Here is a 17,132-nt window from a genome sequence, read left to right on the forward strand (position 1 = left end):
TGCTCATGCACAACATTTCTCATACAATGCTCATCATGAAGAAGGTACACTTCCATCAAGTTTATTATGGCATGCTAGATTTGGACATTTGAACTATGATTGTCTCTGCTTATTGAAGAAAAATGGTGTTGCTGGTTTGCCTACAATTCCTAGGAAACATAAGCAATGTGATGCTTGCATTCTAGGAAAGCATAGCAAACAGTCTTTTCATGATTCACATTCAAGAGCACATAGGAAACTTGAACTCATTCATTCAGATTCATGTGGTCCAATGCCTGTTCCTTCTGCAAATGGAAATAAATATATCATGACATTTATTGGTGACTACACCAAAATGTGTTGGGTTTATTTATTGAAGAACAAATCTGATGCTTTTCAAACATTTAAGAATTGTCATAAATGGATTGAAAATGTGTCACAATCTCATATTGGGTCTATTCGCACTGATAATGGAAAAGAATACACATCAAATGAATTTGAAAACTATCTTCGCCAACATGGGATCAAACATCAAACAACTGTGCCTTATAATCCCCAACAGAATGGTGTAGCTGAAAGAATGAATAGGACAATCTTAAATATGGTATGATCCATGCTCTTCTTCAAAAATGTAAAGATAATTTTTTGGGCTGATGCTGTTCTATGTGCTACATGAAACTCTCCCCTGCATGAAACTCCAACAACGGATGATGCTTTAAGTGATGTAATTGATAGAATTGGGAGACTCAATCTTGATTCATTCCCAACTCAATCAACGGAGCAGCCTGGACCATCTCAGAAAGGTCCCCCAAAGTGGTTGACAAAGACACTTGAAAGTGTTCATCCTGATGAAGTTGGAAAGACAGGAACCAGAAATTCAAACCGGAAAAATGGAGGTGACGTAGATGACTCTGATTCACCTGTTGATATGGATGTTTCTTATGATTGTGATTTGAACTTGTCTATAGATTTTGAACCAACTTCCTTCAAAGAAGCTGCTTCTCATGATGAATGGAAAGAAGCAATGCAAAAGGAGTATGATGCCCTCATAAACAACGACACTTGGAAGCTGGTTGATCCTCCATTTGGAACCAAACCAATTCGCTACAAGTGGGTCTACAAGAACAAGTATAAAGCTGATGGCTCACTTGACAAGCACAAAGCTAGGCTTGTGGCAAAAGGTTTTGCACAGAAGGAAGGGGTCGATTATGAGGACACTTTTTCCCCCATAGCAAAATGGGCTACCATCCAGACACTTTTTGCGCAAGCAGCTCAGAACGGTTGGAAAGTCCATCAAATGGATGTAAAAACTGCTTTCTTGAATGGAGATTTAAAAGAAAATGTTTTTATGTCCCAGCTTGAAGGATTTGTTGTGAAAGGACATGAACATAAAGTATGCAAACTTGTGAAGTCCTTGTATGGCCTCAAACAAGCACCGCGAGCCTGGTATGAAAAACTAACTGATCATCTTCTGAAACTCAATTTCAATCATTTTGATCTTGATGATGCAACTTTATTTGTCAAGAAATTTGGAAAACCAGTTGTATATTTTGTGGTATATGTAGATGATCTTTTAATGACAGGGAATAATGAAAGCTACATTGCATCCATAAAGAAGGAATTGGGGAAAAGTTTTGAAATGACTGATTTGGGCTATGTTCATTACTATCTTGGCATTGAAGTAACGCAACATCCAAAGTTCATATTTCTTTCTCAAAAGAAATACATTGGAGATTTGTTGAACAGGTTTGGCATGACAGAGTGCAATCCTCTTACTATTCCAATGGAACAAAACTTAAAGCTCACATCTATTGAAGGAAAGGAATTTGAGGATGCAACAAAGTATAGACAGCTTGTAGGAAGTCTCAACTACCTAACTACTACCAGACCAGACATTTCATTTGTTGTTGGAATCCTCTCCAGGTTTATGCAAAATCCTTGTGAGGGACATTGGTTTGCTGCAAAAAAATTTCTAAGGTACTTGAAGGGAACTCAAGACTTTGGAATCAAGTATACACAGGTGGACGACTTCAGCTTGATTGGATACTCTGATTCAAACTTCGATGGAGACAAAGAAACTGGAGTATCTACTTCAGGATATGTTATGAGTCTTGGATCAGGAGTTGTCTCCTGGAGATCACGTAAACAATCAGTTCCAGAAGATTCCACAACAGAAGCAGACTACGTGGTAGCAGCTGAAGCAACAAAAGAAATTGTGTGGCTCAGGAAAATTCTTAAAGATTTGCAGGTAAAACAAGTACAATCAACTCCACTCATGATTGACAATACCTCTGCAATAAAGTTGGCCAAGAACCCAAAGTTCCATGATCGAACGAAGCACATCAATGCTAAATATCATCTGATTCGACATCATGTCGAGGCCAAAACAATCCATCTCTGTCATTGTTCCACAAATGAGCAAATTGCAGACATCTTCACCAAAGCACTTGGAATCGAAAAGCTTGAACGATTCAGAATGATGCTTGGACTCACCAACATCCCTTTAGATTAGGGGGGGAATGTTGACACCTAATCCTTGTGATTGGGTGAATTATTGTAAATAGATAGATAGGAATATGAACAGTCATCAAGAGACGAACTTAACAGTCTCTCCCTCATGTATATAATGAGGACCTACCTGATGGAATAATACAGTCAATTAATTTCTGCCCTATGGAGTTACTGCCTGGCCTGACACATGACAAATCCAACCAAGTATGGGACTTCCTCATACCACTCGACCATATATTGAGCTTAACCAAATATTTCTTTCAACCAATCACCACTATGCTATATTCCAAGCATGAATATGGGATATCATGAGATAAATAAAGGCATAATCAATGAGGGACTTTAGATGTTAAACCACCTCCACCGTCAAGCTACTATGATCTCACCTCAACTGATTTTGAGATCACAAACCAAAACAAGCTTGGATGCCTCAAAATTTCTTCACCATACCTTGAGGAATTTGCATGTTTCCACCCACCTATCAAGGGCTTCCTAGAGAAAACGAATCTCCACCCCGAACCCTTCAAAATTTTCCTGAGACCACCTCACCCAATTCCAAACCGTGCAAAAATCCAAAGCTTAATTGCGGTAAATCCCATCACGCCATGGCTATCCAAGAAATAAAATGTCAAGGATGAAACCAATGTCAAAATAGGAGAAAACTATGTTAATGATAGCAAATGAACCAAATAAACAAATGCACGGACCATACATTCAGACTTCTACTAGGAAATCACACATGCAACCTGTTACCTACAAAATCTTCCTGCTGAAGCTATTGATCCAACCTTCTCCTTCATTTCATTTTCTTGTCCTTTTCCTTCCTTTGTTTCCTTTTCTTGTCCTTGATTTCTTGCTTTCTTTCTCCTCTTGGAGCTCTCTCCCTCTCTCTCAAAACTGACAAAAGCAGTGAACTGGTTCTTTGATGTCTTTTTATTATTGATGTCTCATTTTTCTTCTAATTTCATTAACATGAATATTTGTGTCCCTTCACCTTCCTTTTCTTTTATTTTCCTTTATTTTCATAATAAATGTCAATTATTTCCTCTTTGTCTTTCCCAATTTCCATATCCATAAATAAACCAAAAGTGATGCCCACTATAGTGCTTGCCCAACATTCAACTTGGAATAAGTGTCCCGTGACCTTGGTCTTATTTTTCCTTTATTATCCTTTATTACTTGAAACTTTAAATTAAGGCTATTGCAATGGTTCTGTCATGAAAGTGTAAATGTAAATATTTTCACAAAAATAAAAATTAAAAAGGGTCTAATTCAAGGGACACATATTCCAGAGCTGAGGAGGTTTCTTGCTTGGTATGTTTATGGGTTTCTTGTGCAGAAATATGAATTTTTTTCAAACAACCACTTAAAGGTTGGTTGGTGAGCCTTAATATACTAGTCATGAATTTAGCTGGGCTATAAGACAAGTACGTAGGACCATGCTACCTTGGAGAACACTCACAAGGCAGGTAGGGCATAATTCATGAGGGATGGCAGTGCTAAGAGTAAGGACATGAAGTCAATTCCTGTGTAGAAAAGTAAACAAAAAGTAGATAAGAGGCATTCGAACATCATTGTAGTAGAATACATAGGAGGAATGAGTTCTTCGAATCATCCATTTGTGTTATGATAATTCATTAATTCAGATAGCCACAAGGAGATGAGAGTTTGACTCATTCATTCATTCGATCAGTATTCGAGGGGATTGGGTCTCAAATTACTTGGATGTTGTGGGTTGATATACTAATCTATGGAGCCCTGTAACAACTTGGATTCCCTGAACGTTGTGGGTTGGGGAAGATATCCTTGGATCCCTGTAACAACTTGGGTTCCTTGGAGGCTGTGGGTTGAGATAGATATCTCTAAAGCTTTGTAACAACTTGGTTTCCCTAGAGGCTGTAGGTTGGGATAGTTATCTATAAAGTCGTATGATAAGTTGGGTTCTCTAGAGGTTGTGGGCTGAGTTAGTTATCTTTGGAGCCTTGAACAACTTGGGAAAAGACCAATCCTTGTGTTAATACCTGTGAAAGTTGTTCCTGAATATTTCTTTGTATATGTCCTTGCATTTTATAGTGGATTCTAGATTTTCTGGGAAGGAGGTGAATCCCTAGTCCTATCCTTGAGGGTGGAGGTGTCAAAACTCTTGATTTAATATGTTGAAGAAGGTTTTAGTAGACAAATGGTGGGATTGAGGAAAGAGATCCTTTAGAGTCTCTGTTTTAGCTGGTAAATAGTGTTTAATCCCTGAAGCAGGCTCCTTAGTCTCTATAATTTGGTTCAGGGAATAACAACTACAAGTAAATTTGGTTGTAGTTTTCTATGTTTGGGTGGAGATTCCTTGTCCCAGACTCAGTTTCCCATACTTTTGTTTTAAATTCAAGATAATTCTCTACGCCTGTATCATGTATCCATGGATGTATTTTTTTATGTTTAACTGGTAAATATAATCTTCATTGACTGCTTGAAGCAGACATAATTTACAATTGTAATTTGGAAACAAAAGACCTTGTGTAATGGTTCTACTGACTTTATGTTTAGCTTTTTTTCCCTATATGAACAAATATATGTGTATATATATGTGTGTGTGTGTGTGTGTGTGTAATAACACCATAAGAATTGAGTGTTCATACTCGGGTAATGTTAAATTATGTTCACTATTCGTTGGATTCAGCATTCCAAGTAAATTTATTAGTGGGCCATGAGTTGTGTCTATAGTGAGCCATGTTACGGGTCAACCCATGCCATTGTACACGGAATATAAAATCATGTACCTATATTTGTGTTTGTCATTGTCGTTTATTACTTTGGTGACGGAAGGGAAAAATCATGCCTTAGGTTGCTAGGTTTTTCCACATCAGATGGTGGAGTGGAGGGCACCGTGGCTCTGAGGGATGTGGTTTGATCCAACATCGTGTCATGGAGGAATTCGACAAGACAGGGCGCTATGGGAGGTGTGTGGCATAGCTGACAAAACTGGCATCAGTTTTTGAAAGCCCGATACTACCTCTAGAACCCCCCTTTTCTAGTTTTCAAAATAAGGTGGGAGGGTGCTGGAATGATCATGGGTTGTTGATCCAATGATCAATGGTATTCTTTTACTACCCATTCCGGGGGGTCACCTCCTCTTAACCTTGACATACTTTACCCTACTAGAATTAATTTTGACATATGCACCACCAAGGTGTGCAAATATTCGCCCATAATTTATACACTTCTTATGAGGTGTTGGGTGGGGTCATGGATCAATGGCGGAGGATCACCGTTGGTGATCTGATGGTTTTCATACCTCCCTGGCTAATGTTAGTGGGCATGGGACCCTATGTGCACACCATTGATCTACATTTCATGGTCAATGATGGAGATTATATCACACCCACTTCGTGATGCCAATGTAGAGCTAATCCCCCACGCAAACCATTGATCCGCCCCAGTTGATCACAACCATCATATCTGCCAGTTGATGGTGGGGTCCATGGAGTGGAGTAGTGTGGTCAATTCGTATCGGTGCTCATATTTAATGGAAGGTGCAGACCATGATTTTTGGGTATGTGACATCCCCCTCATATTTAAGTGCACATAGTTGTTTGTATATGTGTGTGTGTGTGATTATAAATGGCTATCAAGGCTAAAGTAAGAGGCCTAATAAAAAAGGATTATAAAAATTTTTATATGAATGACTAAAGAAAAAAAGAAAAGGACACAAGAAAAAAAGAAAGTATAATGTATTATCCCATTCCCCTAACAACACAAAAGGAGTTGGGTTTGAAGTGACGACCATCCCACTGGGAAGATAAGGTGGAGTGGTGTGTTACACATGGAAAGGAAATTGATGTAGAATTTTTGTGTAGGCCCTATTTATTACAAAACTCCCCATGCAATGTAAGCTCAACACTATGACTTGCCATATCCTTAATACCAAGCATTTTCTTTTCTATCTTAGTGTCATTCTCTTGAATGTGGTGGTTGACTAGCTAATAGATATAACAACACCAAGGATATCAATGATGGAATTATTAGGTAGCTTCATAACTCATTGAAGGAGTAAGTTTGAATTTGTTTTTTGCAATCAAATGTACATCCTCAAAGAAGGGTTCTATCACTGGGTTATTGTCTAGAGTTATTTTCCGATCATTCTAAGTGGTTGTAATCTTTGTTTATATGTCTAATGATCCCTTTAGAGATTATGTGAAGTTTACCATTTTTTATGGAAGGATGGAATTTTATTACTTGCATATTGAAACATGTAATTCATATCTCACTATTATCTCTATAAATAATACCAAAGCTAAATACCTATCCAATTCCCTCAGAGTTCATGAAACTATATAGTTCGCCCTTTGAAATTATTCTAACTTTGAATGTCCATGAATGAATTTATGGATTCAGACATTTCATAGGAATTATTTTTGAAGGCGTGTCATCTATTTGTAATGGTTGCATGATATAATGGTGTACAATATTGTGTTATTTTGGATCACCAATAATATCTTCTTTTAGAGTCAACACTTAGAGATCACTCAATGTAACAAGCCAATGAAATAGACCAAATCATGGTAGTTAGTAAGGAGGGTTTGATAAAAAAATTAGTAACGTAAAACATACTCAATATTTGTGTGTGATAATATATATTTGAGTATTGAGTAGATCTATAAGAAAACCTATTTATTTTAATGAACGGTCAATTTCCAAGTTTGCTTGATCAAATAATTCACAAAGGTCAAAGAAGACAAAGTATTAGTTCCACCATAGAAGAACGAATATATTTCTAATGTACATTGTTTGAAGTTTAAAATTTGTATGATAGGCATGAATTCCTCTCAACCATTTTGAATCTTTGTATCTAACTTTTCCATTAAAATTGATGACATTATATGAAAATGATTCTCTAGGAAACACTAAAATGACCACAATTTGTTTTTCTTATAAAGAGTATTTTCACATCAATATATTAGGAAAAGTATATACAATAGGTATGAATGAGAGCAAAGGATGAAATTCAGTGTATGTACCATTTCTATTTATAAATTTTTCTAAAAGCTAGATAAAGGAACAAAGATTCCATACACTCATAAGTGAAATAATAATTAACTTGAAACTTAAAGCTTGTATATTTGGAGGAAACTGAAAAAACATTTATACTAGCTAATATAAATGAATAGAACAACATGGATCAGAAGAAGTACATTTAATTCTAAAAATTGATCAATCTAAACATTAAGAAAAAATAATCCAAGGTTTCTTGTCCTTTTTCTTGTTTCATTGCTAGATATTGTAGAATTTGGATGATTCATAGACCTCGAAGGTTATAACCAATGATGAAAATGTCCATGATCATGATTTTAATATGTATATGGATTGGATTTGAATGCACTACATTGCATGAACCTCAAGTATAAGTTGGTGCCTTAATTGTTCAAAACATGTGATAATAACAAATATGTGGAATGAATTCAATTGAAATTAAATTCCTAGTGTCTTGATTGTTCAAAGCAAGGGGTGAGGGTCAATCAAGCTAATCAAACACCAATATGTGGAATTAATTCATGATGCCTTGATGGTTCAAAGAAAGCAACAATTAATTATGCACATGACACGATGTGATTAATGGCTTTGAAAGAGTGAAGGGAATGCATGATAGTTGGAAATCAAGCTAATCAAACACCAATATGTGGAATTAATTCATGATGCCTTGATGGTTCAAAGAAAGCAACAATTAATTTTGCACATGACACGATGTGATTAATGGCTTTGAAAGAGTGAAGGGATGCATGATAGTTGGATTTGGAGTGATATTCGAGTTAATATTTGTCAACCTCAAATACTTGTCAACCAATACCACTTATCACCTGATTTTTTTTTAAACCACCTTTGCTTTTGCACCATCCTCCCATACCATGAGGACATTTCATCTTGACTATCATCACATGTGCCTAACTTACAAAATGAAACTTATAAAGTGGTTTATTGGTAGTGGGTGGTTTTCCATCACTTGACTCAATGGGGCATGCATTCTACTTTTATTATTAGATTCACATTAAAATTGTGTTCACAATATGATCTATGCCGAGTGTGGGAGCTCTGAAAATTGTCTATAAGTCCTTTAGCAATTGATAAACTATCATTGAAATTTAAATCGAGCATAGTGATTGAGAAATTGTTTAGAATTTAAGTAAAATTCCAAGATGACTTGAGAAGTAGAGTTCAATATACACAAGTGAAATAACAAGAAATGATATCTGAATGCAAGCTTTCCTCAAAATTCCATTTGCTAAACATTCCAAATATCAAAAATTGAAAATCTTCAAAGTTACATTATGTAGTTCCAATTTCAATGTGCTATCAAATATCTAGATTCAAAACTTTGAAAATTACAATTTAGAAAAAACTAGATCCCAATATCTAAATATCATGGAATTATGGAGAAAGTTCCAAGATATCTAAATATTATTAAAGTTCCAAATCTACTAAACTAGAGATCTAAAATTTTGAAGATCCAAATATTTATTTATTTAGATATTCACAAATTAAAATTCCAACCTCAAAGTTCTAGCTATAATTCACTATGCTAAAGCTTAAATATATGGACATTTAATCCGGGAGAAAGAAAGTTCTCTTTCAGTATTATTCGGAAATTTCATGATTCAATATTACATCCAAACTCCCAAAAGAGTAATGAAGAATGAGCATATATGTCACATAAGTTGTCCGGATTTACGGATTCAAGACTTCACATTTAAACACATCATGGTCTCCACAACCCAGTTATCCAACTATTAAAAAAAAGTAGATTCGTCAGAGTTTCAACCTCTTAGAGCAAGTATGGCTGGCGAGTCATCCAAATGACTTTATTGCCTCAATGAATATCTGGGGTTTGGGCGCATCCCCTAAATTCATTGCGCTTAAAGAAATTTTCTACTCGGCTCATCCTAAAATCATCTTTATATAGGAAACCATGCACCCCAGCAAAGTATCTATAGCTTTCTTTAGGAGAATGTTCCCTTCGTGGTTTATGGTTGCCACTGAGGCAAATGGCCAGTCAGGAGGTCTAGCGGTTCTGTGGGACCCCGCTTGGATTAAGGCAAAAGCTTTTAAATGCTGTGCAGGAATTTTAATTTCGGCCTCTATCAGGGGTCATGCTTTAGTCCTCAACATGCTAAATGTCTACGCTCCTTATAAGAATAGACTCTCTTTTTGGGAAAGGTTGTTTTCCTCAGAAATTCTTGAGATTGACTCATTGATGATAGCAGGTGATTTAAATGTGACTCTCAGCTCTGATGAATGATGGGGTAAATGCAGGAAAATAGACCCTCTAGCCGACAGACTCAGGAAGGAATTTTTGAACAGGAATATGGTGGATATTGTGCCCAATAAAATGAAGCCTACCTGGGACAATAGCAGGATTGGGCAGGCCTATATCACAAAGAGAATTGACATATTCATCATACATGCAAGCATCATTGGAAAATTGGGAATGCCAGTATCGTCTATAGGAAATTACTTCACTTCTGACCATAGACCCATTTTCCTCGAATGGCATGGTAAGGATTTCAGGCTCGGTTACTCATTTAAATTCAATAGGATCCATTTAGAAGATCCATCATTTAATGAAATCATCTCAAACAAATGGAAGGAACTACTGGAATCTGAAATGGCTCCCTTCATGACATTTCGGGAAAAGATTGAGAGCGTGAGGTCTGTGGCAAAGAATTGGCAAATTCGAAAGAAAATGACGGATAAACAAGTGCTGAATGACATCCAAAAGTTATTGGACTCCCTATTAAATGCAACAGATCCGAATAGCCTATCTCTAGACCTTAAAGGTCTAATAAGAAAATTGGAGAAAAGGAAACAATTGATTTTGCTAAAGGAGGAGGCTACATGGAGACTTAAGAGCAGAGCCATCTGGCTCAAAGAGGGGGACAGGAATACGAGGTTTTTCCATAATTATGCTAATGATAGAAGAGAGAAAAACTCTATTTGGAGGATCAGAGATGGCAAGGGAGCCTTTCTCTACTCTCAGCGTGAAATCTCGACGAAAGCAACGAGATTTTTTCAGAATCAATAAAGAAGGAGGGAGGTAAACATTCAAGATGCTCTCTGGGGAATCGAACTGGTTCCAGAAATGTTTGATGAAGCAGCAAATGAAAGCTTCCTTAAGCCGATTTCTGAAGAGGAACTCCTTAGAGTTATCAAATCCTTCAAAAAGGATAAAAGCCCCGGGCTGGACAGATGGCCAATCAAATTTTTCTCTCACTTCTATGACCTTTTTAAATCGGATCTGCTGCGGATTGTGGAGGCTTCCCGGATGTTAGGAAGTATTCATAGTGCTATTTCTTCTACTCTGATAGCTCTAATTCCTAAAAAGAAAGGTCAGACTCCTTCCATGATTATAGGCCTATTTCGCTCTGCAATATCATGTTCAAAATTATTTCAAAAATCATTGCTGAAAGGATGAAGCCAATTGTAAATTCCTTCATCTCTAGGGACCAACATGCTTTCTTAAAAGGCCGTATCATTTTGGATGTTGTTGCCATGACCCAGGAAAGTTTGTTCTCAATGTTGTCAAACAAAATGGATGCAGCTATTCTTAAGATTGATCTGCAAAAAGCCTATGATTGCGTAGACTGGGGTTTCTTAAGAATTCTGTTGGCAAAAATAGGACTGAAAACTCAAGGCATCAACTGGGTTATGTCATGTGTCGAGAATGTCAGATATTCAGTTATTATAAATGGAATTCCTTCGTCTTTCTTCTTAGCGGAGAGAGGTCTCCGACAAGGTTGTCCCCTCTCCCCTCTGCTTTTTATCCTGGTAATGAACTCTCTCAGTCTACAGATAAACAAAGTAGTAGAGGAAAAGAGATGTCGCCCAGTCAAGATATGCAAGGACATTTCCCTTTCCCACAATCTCTTTGTTGATGATGTCCTCATTTTTGCTATGCTCTGTAGGGCTTCCTGGACTTGCCTAAACGAAATCCTTGGAAAATTTCAGAAAGCAACTGGTTTGATTATTAATAAGGCAAAATCTTCTCTGTTTCACAATGATACAGACATGGAAATCATTCTTTGGATTTCTGAGTTGATGGGCATTGCTCCGTTTTCGATCAAGGAAGGGATTAAATATTTGGGTTTCGACTTAAAGGCAAAGGGCAATTCCAAAAGGGACTGGCAATGGTTATTGGACCGATTCTATAAAAAGATTTCAGGCTGGGAGTTAAAATTTCTTTCTTTAGCTGGCAGGTTCATTTTAGTGCAGGTAGTTCTATCTCAACTGGCAGTCTATTGGGAACATATCTTCTTTCTCCCTGCAAGTATCATTAACAGAATGAACAACCTGACAACCAATTTCCTCTGGGGAGGGCAAGTAAATTAGAGCAAGTTTCACTTAGTTAAGATGGCTTCTATATCAAAACCAAAGAAGGCTGGTGGTTGGGGTCTTTTAGACATGCGCTCTTTTAGAAAAGCACTCTTTTGCAAGTCTCTTTACAGAGGTATTTTTGGAGATGGGCCATGGAGCAAGGTTATAAGGGCGAAATACTTAAAAGGCAGGAGCTTAGAATACTGGTACAAAAGGAAATCCATTGGCATAAGGAAGGGTTCGACAATTTGGCAAAGTCTCAGGAAAGTTCACCCTTTCTTCTTGGAAAATCTAAGATGGAACCTATTCTCGGGATCTAGCATGCTAATTGGCTTTGATTCTATTTTAAATGGTCAGGATTTCTCTTTCCCTTCTCCGTTGGTACGCTTCCTTCATAGATTGGGATGCTTCTCGTGGGACAAATTGATCAAAACTTGGTCAGATTCTATCCCTATCTAGAAGGATGGGGAGGACCTGCACCTGCCACAAACGCTGCTCCCTCTCTGGATCTCTGTAAAAGAGAGACTTAATAGCCTGGGGATTTTTCGATCGGGATCCAGGGATTGTTTGGTTTGGTCTCTTCCAAAAGCAAATCTGCTAGTGCGTGTAAAGGATATCTATGCAAAAATGATCTCTGTCCACGCTCGAAGTCTTGGTCTGCTTTTCCCTCCTTGCCTCTGGGAGGCAGCATGTCCTCTTAAAATGATTATATTTTCTTGGTTGGTATTTGGGAATAGGAATCTTACTTGGGAGGTCCTTCAAAGGAAAAATTGGCAAGGCCCAAGTAGATGTGCCATGTGCCACAATGCAGAGGAATCAAACCTGCATATGTTTTTCCAATGTGCCTCGTCTCTCCATGTATTTTGGTTTTCCTTACCTTATCTTTCCTTCTATACAGGATGGTTTTAAGTGGTGGAGCGAGCAATGTCTATCCTGGAGATCTTTGTTTATCATTGCCTGTTGGTTCTTGTGGAAATGGAGAAACACACAAATATTTCAAGAATCAAAGGAGCCTCTTAATTCAATTCTACAGTGCATTATGGCATGCTATGACTCTTTTCATCGGGCGATATACAGTCAGGTCTGCAAAAAGATGTTGGATACTTTTTCCTTTCAGAGTCCTGCTGCGTTCTTTGATGGCGCTGAGCGCAACAATAGTTGTGGTTGCGGGGTCTTTGTCGTAATAAATGACAGCGTTCACTATTCAATATCTTCGCATGGTGGTTTTGGCTCAAACTCTTTGGTGGAGACTAGGGCTCTCACAGGGCTGCTCACCTTTTGTGTCTTCTTAGGCATCCAGTCTATTTCAATCTTCGGTGACTCGAAATCGCTCATTGATCATGTAAATGGCTTGGGCCTCATAAACAGTCCACACCTCCTTGGATGGCTAAGCCGTATCATGTTCTTTCGGAACTCAATAAACCAGATTTCGTTTCAGCATATTCCCCGTTCCAGGAATGCCCAGGCTGATATCCTCTCAAAGGATGGTCTTGGCATGCCGCCAGGTCTGTGCTCATTATCAGTCATGCATGAAGGAATCTCTTTCCTCATTCAGGATTTCAGTATCAATGGAATGTGACTCTTATCCATGGCAAGGCCTGCGAGCTCACTGAGCTTCTGTTCTATATGAATGTGTATTATCATGCAATCCTTAGTTGTTTTGTTACTTCTGCGGCTGAATGTTTCTATATCAAATCTGATAAGTAGATATGGTTATGTTTCTGCTTTAGGTTTTGATGAATTGGAAAAATCTGTCCCTTTATATAGTATCTGGGCATCTCATTGCCCCCTAAAAAATGTTATGTATTGCAAATCTTTATATTTTCTTAATATAAATCCATGATGATTTTTTTCCTCTAAAAAAAATAAGATGATGCGGCATCCCAACCTCTCAAGTCTCTCTAATCCAAGCTTCATCAATAGTTTTGAATACAAGAAATTCTGAATATGTAAATTCCCGTATACATTTGGGTTTTACGATATATTTGGATCGAGTTTGCTACAAAGTTTGGAGGCAAGGAATGAACGAGGAAGCCCCGAGTACCGAGCGAAGAAGCTACATGATGAGTGACATGTACATTTTTAATCCATATGAAGTTGTATGAGATGACCAAAGCCAAATTTATCCCTTAAATTCTTTTTAGGATTTATTTATTTATGGCCCCTTTGTAGATTAATGTGTATTTGCTAAAATCACAAGTTTTAATGGTAAACTCTTTATAACTATAGAAACCCGAAAAGTTTTTTAACATGTTGAAAAACGCAATGTAAAAATAAAGACAGACATCTGACAATTTTTTTATCTCATGGTTACAAAACGCGATGACCAATAGTTTTGGTCGAGTGTTGTTGGCCAAAAGCGCTCGCTCAAAAGATGTCTTCCACATAAACATAGAAAACTTCGCTCCACGCATACTACTCCAAGATTTCAAAGTCCTGTTCTTTTATATAAATTGAATTAATAATAAAGATCATACGTTCACGGTTCGAATTCCGAATCTGAATTACGAGTGATCTCGCCGGTCTGCGGTATACCAAACCCATCTGCACGTAGTGTCATACACCACGCGTTTTCGAAAGGGCAAGCCGTCTTTAATGGGCAAGCGGACAAATTTCGTTACGCAATGAAGCTTGGCCCGGGCAACGTGGAAATAGAATTGAATTTACAATATTATAATGATGGGGACACCCCGATTGAAATTTTGGTTATGGAAATCCGAACACGAAGATACAACGCGTAATTTCACGTCATTTCCCGTACTCTGCAGATAAAACCATGTAAAACGGGGACCAATAAATCCCATGCTATCAGGCCATACATGAATGGTGGGTGTATATGCCCACCGGTGGGCATATACACCTGCCGTTCATGTATGGCCTGATAGCATGGGAAATATGGCTGGCCATGTAAAACTATATGACATTTGGCTAGGTTGGTGATCAACCAATAAACAGTAAAGTAGGTATGTACTGCCCAACCGTTCTCGTATCAATTTTACATGGACAGTTGAACCAGCAATGAAAATGCGGAGCCCAATATGCCACTATATATAACCCACACTTGCTGCAGAAACAACATAGCTAAACATATATTGAGTATCCTCAACTATCATGGCGTCCACTGGAATTCCTGCAACATCAATTACTGTTCTAGCTTTCCTCTTGAGCTATTTGGCTTTGGCTTGTGCGACTAATTTTGCAAGCCAAGGGAAGGCCTCATCTATCGTGGTTGTGGGCAAAGTGTTCTGTGATACCTGCCTTGAGGACAGGCTTTCTGAAAATGGCTACGTTAAATCTGGTATCATCTTATGTCATTCAAATATTCCTTTTATTTTTTATACGAAATTATCGTAAATATACTCATCATGCATAGTTCGTTCCACCTTTTGATGAATGAACAGGTGCTTCGATAGCCGTGGAATGTGAGCTTAACAGGAAGATGATGACAATATCCTTTCTCGGAAAAACGGACGAAAATGGAGAATTCAGGGTGGAGCTCCCCTCCGACATTTTTCAGTCTGCTGATCAATTGAGTAATTGTTGGGTGAAGCCTCGCAACAGCCCTTACGACTCCTGCAACATTCCCAGAATGTCCGCACCATCAAAGCTGAGTCTACAGTCGGCTTCCAATGGAGTTGTCACGTACAGTGCAGGCTTGTTTAGCTACCGGCATGAAAGCGTGTATCCATCCTGTTATTCCGAAGATTTGTTGTCAGTGATTCGTGGTCGTGCAATGACTGAGGATGTTGACCAGTCTTCGAAAGCAGGCCAACAGACGCCCACAATCCCTTCGTTGCCACCTGCTACCCTTCCGAGTGTTCCTCCTCTTCCCAAGTTCACTATTCCTCCACTGCCCAGTGTTCCACCTCTCCCCAAAACTCCTCCGCTGCCAAGTATTCCTCCTCTCCCCAAAACTCCTCCGCTGCCAACTATTCCTCCTCTCCCCAAAATCTCTCCGTTGCCAAGTGCTCCTCCTCTCCCCAAAATCTCTCCGCTGCCTCAGTTCAGCGTGCCTCCTCTCCCCAAAATCTCTCCGCTCCCGCAGTTCAGTGCTCCTCCTCTACCAAAAATCTCTCCGCTCCCGCAGTTGAGCGTACCTCCTCTACCCAAAACGTCTCCATTGCCAAGTGCTCCCCCTCTCCCAAAAATCGCTCCGCTCCCACAGTTGAGCGTACCTCCTCTCCCGAAAACTCCTCCTCTACCTCAGTTGAGTTTCCCTCCATTTCCAAAACCGACCATTCCGGGCTCTCCTCCTATTCCACAAATTCCAAACTTCCAATTCCCGCCGATCCCTTTTCTGACTCCGCCGCCTCCTAGTCACTAGAATAGCGCTTGATTTTCAGGTTTCCCCAGTATTCTTTGATATTATTTGTATTGTTAGATGGTGTTTTTACATTCCTCGTTATTTGTTTATGTCATATCGCTGATAAAGGTTTGGTTTCAGCCGACCCTTGGCCTCTAAGCCTTTCACAGATTGTAGTTGAATATGAATGTGTAGGAGCGATCATTTTTGTGTTTGGCAATAAAAGGATGGTATATACTATAACTATGGTTTCTGTGTAATGGATGCGCATTTGCAACGTTGAATTCATCCTGGAGGTGAATGTTGCAACAAATTCGTATTTAAATTTATAGTGCATACTAATTGATTATATGGAGAATTATTTGAAAGAATAATTTTCGCGTAAATCATATAGACATATATTTGTTGACGCTTTTCGAACCAATTAGTGTGGTTCATCATCACAATATACATAGAAAGATTAAAAACAATTAAATGCAATTGAACTAAACATTTACAGATTTTCTATGACTTAATTTGTTTTAAATTACAATAAAAACCTAAACTAGGTGAACGGAATATATATATATATAAGGGGAGAATAGTTACCAATTCAGCCGAATTGTAGAAAAGAAATAAAGAAATTCGGTGATTTGGTTGACCAATAAATAAAATCTAAAATTTGCCATAGAGATTACCACGCGTCTGTTCACGGTGAAACAATGAGTATTGGTGCGGGATTTAGTTACATAATGGTATAAGGGTTAGTTTGTTGAGCTGGTTTCATTTTCAATGCATAACCTCTATTTTTTTTTGGTTAATTTCTGTCTTGTTAGTGTTGAATAAATTTAGATGGATAATTAGATGAATTAGTGTCCAGAAAGTTTTAATATTATTTAAATTAATATGAATTTGTTTAATGATCCAGCCTTATATGAATCTGTTTAATGTTTAAAATATATATTTTTAAGTCAGTAAGGATGTTTCAAAATGTATCTTTAATATG

At 38.0% G+C, this 17,132-nt stretch overlaps 1 protein-coding gene across 1 annotated transcript; it reads left to right on the forward strand.

The window, feature by feature from the left end:
* Positions 1-14,936: 14,936 nt before the first annotated feature.
* LOC149202428 (uncharacterized) lies at positions 14,937-16,393 on the forward strand. Its single transcript, XM_089399987.1, has 2 exons — positions 14,937-15,142; positions 15,246-16,393. The coding sequence occupies exons 1-2, from the start codon at positions 14,956-14,958 to the stop codon at positions 16,166-16,168; spliced, it is 1,110 nt and encodes a 369-aa protein (XP_089256113.1). The 5' UTR covers positions 14,937-14,955; the 3' UTR covers positions 16,169-16,393.
* Positions 16,394-17,132: the final 739 nt, after the last annotated feature.

This window comes from Pinus tabuliformis, chromosome 2_1 (assembly GCF_031772625.1).
Source record: "Pinus tabuliformis cultivar Carrire ecotype Pingquan chromosome 2_1, CPIR1, whole genome shotgun sequence".
NCBI lineage: Eukaryota > Viridiplantae > Streptophyta > Pinopsida > Pinales > Pinaceae > Pinus > Pinus tabuliformis.